The following is a 6,878-nucleotide window of genomic DNA, read 5'->3' on the forward strand; positions in this document are numbered from 1 at the left end:
TTCCATTATAAATGTAAACAAAAAATATAATTAGCACAAATAATAATTAATTAATAAATTTAAAATAAATAATAATTATATAAATATTATTTTAAAAAATAATATTTATATAAATATAAAAATAAAAAATATAACAACTATTTAAAAAAATACTAACTTAAACAAAAATTTATTACCACTAATAAAAAATTTAAAACTCAAATAAAAGTAGAATTTGAATTATATAAGAGAAGAAGAGATGTTTTTTTGTGAATAATGAAGAGGGTTGAAGGAGTTTATATATGGGAGGAAGAGGGAAGTAGTTGAGGAAAAAAGGATGGATATTTATGATATTTAATGATAGGTATGTTTTTGGGGATGTGTCTTACCCTCGTGACATCTGACTCAGTAAAACCCCGTGAAAGCGCTTAATCGTATGACATCACAGTCAGCTAAAATCTAGATAAAATGTATCTATATGAATGCACCTTTGTACTACCTCAATTGAAAGGATGTTACTTCGAGAAATATTAATCAATAGATGTTAAATAGGAAATATTAGGGTCAAAGGTGTCAGTTATATCGGTTTACCTGTCTTGTCTCTCTCTCTCTTTGGTCTTCACCCCGTTTTTTACCTTACCTCTTGTCCTTTTGTCTGCTACTGTGAGTTCCTTTGCCTTTTACCTAGCAGAAGTTTTGTTGCTTTGGACCCTCTATACCCCCTTACCCTACTTTACCCTATTCCCTTCTTTCTCTTTCATAGCCCCTCTTCCTCCCTTTTAAATTGGCTAGAATTCTTTGAGAATCTCCAAGATATTCTAATACTAGGCCTCCCTTTCTCTGTGTAATAACAATATGGATGTAAGTAAAGCATACCCTTTTCTTTCTCTACGATTATCTATGCTTCAAGCTCTTCACTTAAATGTTTTGTTTGGTTTTGTACATGTGTTGTTGTGGCTGATGAGGTTTGTGTTATAGGAATACCATACGAGGAGCCATATTCCAGCTTTTGGCAGCTGGGATTGGAACAAAGATCTCCCTTTCACTCAGTGTTTCGAATCAGCAAGACAAGCCGGCTTGCTTCGTTACAGCTACTCCGAGGATCGTGATCTATATGTTGCTGGTGATCTTTATGATAATGATGTTGTTACTCCTGCCATGATCGTTGTTCCTCGCAGAAGGGTAACATTCAAATGAAAACCCTTAAAAACCATAGTAGTTTCTTTTTCACTTGTTCATGTGCTTTACTTTGTTTTGATACATTTGTTTTGATGCGTGATAAAGACTGGTTTCTTCGAAAAGCATTGAGTTGTTTCATTAAAAGGGGTTCCTTGTTACAGCAAAAGGGGTCAAAATGTAAAAAAAAAGTAAGAAAATTGCATGTAAACGAGTTTACTTTGCGTTCATTGGTTTAAGCTTATTATAATGCTGGAAGGGTGAGAAAAGGACATTGGCGTGCTCATAAATGAAAGGTTTACGACCTAAGAGCATTCATGTGACTTAGGCAGAAGCTTTTTGTTGTTTCTATAGCCAAGTGATTATGAGTTAAGTTGTCCAAAAAATTTTAGAAGAAAAGGAAAATCTTGTCCCTAAACTAAAATGGTAATGTGATGAAACAATGACGATGGTGAATTGATAAGCATGCATTGATTCAATGACTGTAAATGTGTTATTTTTGGTAATAAAGATGAATGAAAATTGTGCAGACAAAAGTACGACAGTCCAATGTTAAAGGAAAAAGGCAAAGCTGGGAGATCAATGACGTGAAAGAACCACCAAGTCCCACTCCTATCCACCACAGGCCAGCACCCAAACCGGTTGACGAAGACCTCTATAAAATTTCCCCACATCTGCTTTACGCAAAAGCCAGAAAAGTATGCTTCTTTCTTCCATATAAGTTAGTAAAGTCGAAGCTTTATTTAAAATTTCAATGTCTCTAACCCTTTGTCTGTTTGTTGATGCAGAAGAGAGGGTTAAGCCTCTTTTCGAGCTGCATGCAGGTTCCTGCTTGTGTGTTGTGAAGCTGTTGTTTTTCCCATTGCCAAAGTGCATGTGCGTGTATAGGATGAAGTTAATATAGTTTTAAGAGGATGACGAGAATGGGATTATGGCATGGGTACTTGTTTCCCTCCCTCCCTTAATCTGGATATTGAGAGGATTATTGTGTTAAGAAGTGAATTAATATAGTTTTTTTTACTTCTATTATTACGTGAGGGTTATTGTAGGTAGAATCTTGTTGTTGAGGTGCTGTTTCTTTTTTTGCATTGCTCAGTTTCTTGTATTGGAATGCCGTCTTTTAGAGGTTTTTAATGAAAAAATGGAATTCGAAGAAAAATATAGTTGGGAGTGGTTGGAACTTGAATACCCTTTTTATTGGTTTTCTGGTAACATCACGGGCCACGTCTTAATCTCTGCAAATTATTATTATTATTATGATCACCGACCAGTTCATCTCAAATTCATTCAAATGTTTTGGTTTGGCACAAGATTTGACTCTGGTTTAAAGGGGGCTTAGTGGTTGGAAAAGTTGAAAGTGAAACACAAATGGGTTACGTTACTATAAAGCAGAGCCTTTGCTTTCCAGACTTTTAGACAAAGGAAATAAACAGAGAAGATAATGAGTAAAAGAAAGTGATACTCCTAAGGAGATTCTGATTTCTTTCCATTCAAAGTAAATGTGATTTGACCTTCCCAAATTTACATTGTTGCTGGACCTCAAAGTTGAGATTTCTCATTGTCCGGGTCCAATCCAGGCGATTTTTTTTTTTATATATCACCGTTGAACAATATATTTCTTGATCAGACACCGTCCATATTATATTTTTCGATCTAACACCCTTTGTAGAAAGGCACGACTCCTGCAATGCGCTTTACGCTGATTTGACACCACGTGAGGTAAGGCGCCCCCTGCAGTACACCTTATGCTGACATGGTATACACGTGTGTAAAGCGCGGCCCCGGGAAACGCCTTATGCCACCTAGGAGTATAGTGCAAGACAGGGGCCGCGCCTGACCTTTAGCACAATTATTAGGCGCAGAACAGGGGTCGCGCCTTAACTTTATTTGATATAATTATGTAAGGCACGGTGCAAGTACTGCATCTTGTAGCTTTTCCCGGCTATAAATATCCTTTCCCCGGGATAACTCCTCACATTTCCTCTCGATTAGAAAAAAATTAATACAACAATCCAACAATCTTCTCATATTTAATTCAGAAGTTCGTGCGAGTTTTCGTTATAAGGTAATTTTGTGATAAATTTTTTTATTATACTTATTGTTTATTATGATTATTTGAAAAATATTATACTAATTGTTGTCAATTAATTTATGTGTTTGTAAAATTAGAAAGCATAAATATACGTCGAAATAGTTTTACGGTACATGTAATAATATAAAATTATATTATTTAAATTATTTACGTTTATGTGTAAAAATTTTATTGTGTTATATTTTCGTTCATATATTATTTATTTAATCAGCATTGTTTCAGTTGTTTTTTTGTAGATATAATATTGCCACACTTTTAAACTCAAAGAATGACGCGACTTTAAGCTCTTGTTTATTATGATGGAGAAATTCGAAAAGATGAAACCGACATTGTTTTCGTATCAAATGAGCGTGTTAAAATATCATTGAAGAGAAACATAACTCTTGAGGAGCTGATAACGAAGATTTCAAGGAAGATTCATGTTGCAAGTAGTAGAAGAATGTCGTCGTTGCAGTACAGATTTCCAACATCATTGTTGCCATTAACTTATACAGTGTTCGAACTTTTGAACAATGATAATGTTGAAATAATGGTTGAAGCTCAAAGTAATTATTCAGACGCCGATATTGAGATGTATGCAAATTTTATTCAAGTGCGTGTTGTTCGGGGTCAATCATTAAGCTCCCACTATGGACTGGTTGAACAAGTTGATCAAGTTGACAGCTCAACGACAGTAATGTGTAATGATTTTAATGCCATAATTGGGAGACATTCATCCGCAACTCCTTACGATATGTACCGAGGTGGGTCGACAAACAATCCGTATGGCAACATCGCGTCCATGATGAGTGTTCATAATATTTAATATTTGCTCGTTATTTCTTCGGTTTTGTGGATTTATTACTGTTGATTTGGTCGTTTTGTGCTTGTTTTCGTACAGGTCATTGTTTTCCAGAATTTGTGACAAAACGTGTGAATTCTGTATTTTTTTATTATTATTTGGTCACGGCTGGAGACATGGGCACGACCCTGGGCACGACGCGGTCTGACGTGGCAGTTTCTAGAAGGTCCAGTCAGCGGCGGTTTCTAGGAGACTTCGTCTGCACGCCTTCTGGAAGATTGATGAGCAGAGTTGCATTAGGAGACTAGTTTAAGTTTGAATTTAAATTTAAAAACAATTATCTTTTGTATTATTTTATTATTTTCTTTGTTTATCCTTTAGGCTTTGAGAGGCTATAAATACCCACTTGGGGTAAGCCTAAACTCATCATTCAGAATACATTCTTCTTTTCTCTCTAGTTTTTATAAAAGTTTTCTCTTTTCCTTTTCAAGTTCTTTTTATTTTTCTTTATTTTCAAGTTTTATTTTTATGCTAAGTATGACTTTTGTCATGCTTAGCTAAACTTTTCATAAGCCGAGAGCTGTCGCGATGATTCAATTCCAACGGGAGAATTGAAACGGTCCCTTAATATCTTCGGAATCTCTCTCTCAATCTCTGCGCTTATTTTTTCAAAATCAAAACAGTTTTCAAAATCAAAGATTGACTTTGGTCAAGAGGTTGTTGCAATTAAACGTGTGGGAGGAAGATTCGACTTATAGAAAGCAATTCGACTTCCTGGGAACACACTTGGCGAGATAGCTTCGCCAAGAGGGAATTGAGATCGGAATTGACGGTTATAGAAACAACAATCCGAGTCGGTCGCCACGAACTTAAACGATATTTGATCTACGACAATAGATGTTGTTAGAATCAACTACCGAAGCCGGAATCAAAGATTTCCTTGGGTATTCGGTATACAAGATAGAGTCACAAAGATAGCCCTTGTAGACAAAGTAACCGACGTGAATCCCGAAGAGAAAATCTTATTCGATGATCTAAAGGAAATTGAATCAAAGCGAAGCTTGAGGCTACTTTTACCATATTTATTCACAATCTTCATCTTCTTATTTTTACTTTAATTACTTTTATTTAATCACTTTATTATCTTTTACTAAAATCCCCCCATTTTTACTGTTTCACGCCTGGCATAAATAATTCAGACAGAAATTTATAATTTTCTAAGTCCCTGTGGAATCGACCCTTCTCCTTGCTACGCATTTCCTTAATTTATTGATTGAGAATAAGGAATTATTTTGACATCCGAAACGACAGTTGTCAAATTGGCGCCGTTGCCGGGGACTTCGCCAAAGTTACTAATTTTTGTTTTTTTTATTTATGACCAGGACTAATCCGGACACATTAGTGGAGTACAACCCGGAGATCGAAGCTGAAGCTAGGAGACTCCACGCACAGACACTTCGGGAAAGAAGGAGACAACAATTAGATCCAGAAGAAAGATCAAATTCAGGTAATACAAATCCGATGGTCGAACCTACTATTCAGGAGTTAGCCGCGGCACCCACTGAACAAGGACCTATGTGCATTAATTTTCCCCAAGGCGAAACTCCATACCAGTTGAAAACCGGTCTTATTCATCTCCTCCCTACATTCCACGGATTGCCAAACGAGGATCCACACAAACATCTCAAGGAATTTCACATGGTCTGCTCTAGCATGACACCACAGGGAGTAACCGAGGATCAAATCAAACTTAGAGCTTTTCCTTTTTCTTTAGCCGATTTAGCTAAGGAGTGGTTATTTTATATTCCTCCTAATTCTATTACTACATGGGCTCAAATGACTCGTTGTTTTCTTGACAGGTTTTTCCCTGCGGCAAAAGTAAGTGAATTACGAAGGAGAATACTTGGAATCAAGCAACTTGATGGAGAGTCGCTCTACGACTACTGGGAGCGGTTTAAGAAATTATGTTCTAGTTGCCCACAACATGGGTTATCCGAACAAACACTCCTTCAATACTTTTACGAAGGACTATCTCCCCTGGAAATGAAGATGATCGATGCAGCCAGCGGTGGAGCCTTGGTGAATATGACTCCTACTGAAGCAAGAAACTTAATATCGACGATGTCTACAAATTCCCAACAGTTCCGCGCAAATAATGAACCTTTTCGAAGGGTTCATGAGATAAGTTCATATTCCTTGGAAAATAAAATTGACAAGTTAACTGAAGTCGTAAACTCTCTTGTTGCAGGAAAGACATGAAAAAATCGATTATGTGGAATATGTGCACTACTTGATCATCCAACAGACGGTTGTCCACTGATTCAAGACGATGCAACAGCTCAAGTCAATGTAGTCGGAAACTTCTCGGGACCTCCCCAAAAAGCTTATAATCCTTACGGTAATACATACAACCCAGGATGGAGGGATCATCCGAACTTCAGTTATGCGCAGAACCCGAGACCGAATCAAGGCTATCAAGAGAGACCTTCACCACAACAACAGTCGCAGAAGACATCACTAGAATCGATTGTCGAAAGGTTAGCACTATCCCAAGAGAAATTCCAGACCCGAACTGAAGCCCACTTCCAAGAGATGGACAAGCAATTGAGCCAACTGGCTCAAACCGTTGGGAGATTAGAGTCACAAAAGAGGTTACCATCCCACACTGAGCCGAATCCAATAGAGAATGTTAGCGCCATTACCCTCTGAAGCGGTACAATTGTTGAACAACCAGACCCAAAGGAAGTGAGCGCAAGATCCCAGAAGAAAGAAGACACTTTGAACTCCCAAAGGGAAGAAGAAGCAGTTGACGCAGGATCTCAGAAAGAGAACGATGAAGAACAATTGGAC

General features: G+C 37.1%; 1 protein-coding gene across 1 annotated transcript; it reads left to right on the forward strand.

Moving 5' to 3' along the window:
* Positions 1-938: 938 nt before the first annotated feature.
* Positions 939-2,208, forward strand: LOC120177211. The gene is made up of 3 exons (XM_039183432.1): positions 939-1,161; positions 1,686-1,853; positions 1,944-2,208. The coding sequence occupies exons 1-3, from the start codon at positions 1,138-1,140 to the stop codon at positions 1,998-2,000; spliced, it is 249 nt and encodes an 82-aa protein (XP_039039363.1). The 5' UTR covers positions 939-1,137; the 3' UTR covers positions 2,001-2,208.
* Positions 2,209-6,878: the final 4,670 nt, after the last annotated feature.

This window comes from Hibiscus syriacus, unplaced genomic scaffold (genome assembly GCF_006381635.1).
Source record: "Hibiscus syriacus cultivar Baekdansim isolate YM2019G1 unplaced genomic scaffold, ASM638163v2 tig00112285_pilon, whole genome shotgun sequence".
Lineage (NCBI taxonomy): Eukaryota > Viridiplantae > Streptophyta > Magnoliopsida > Malvales > Malvaceae > Hibiscus > Hibiscus syriacus.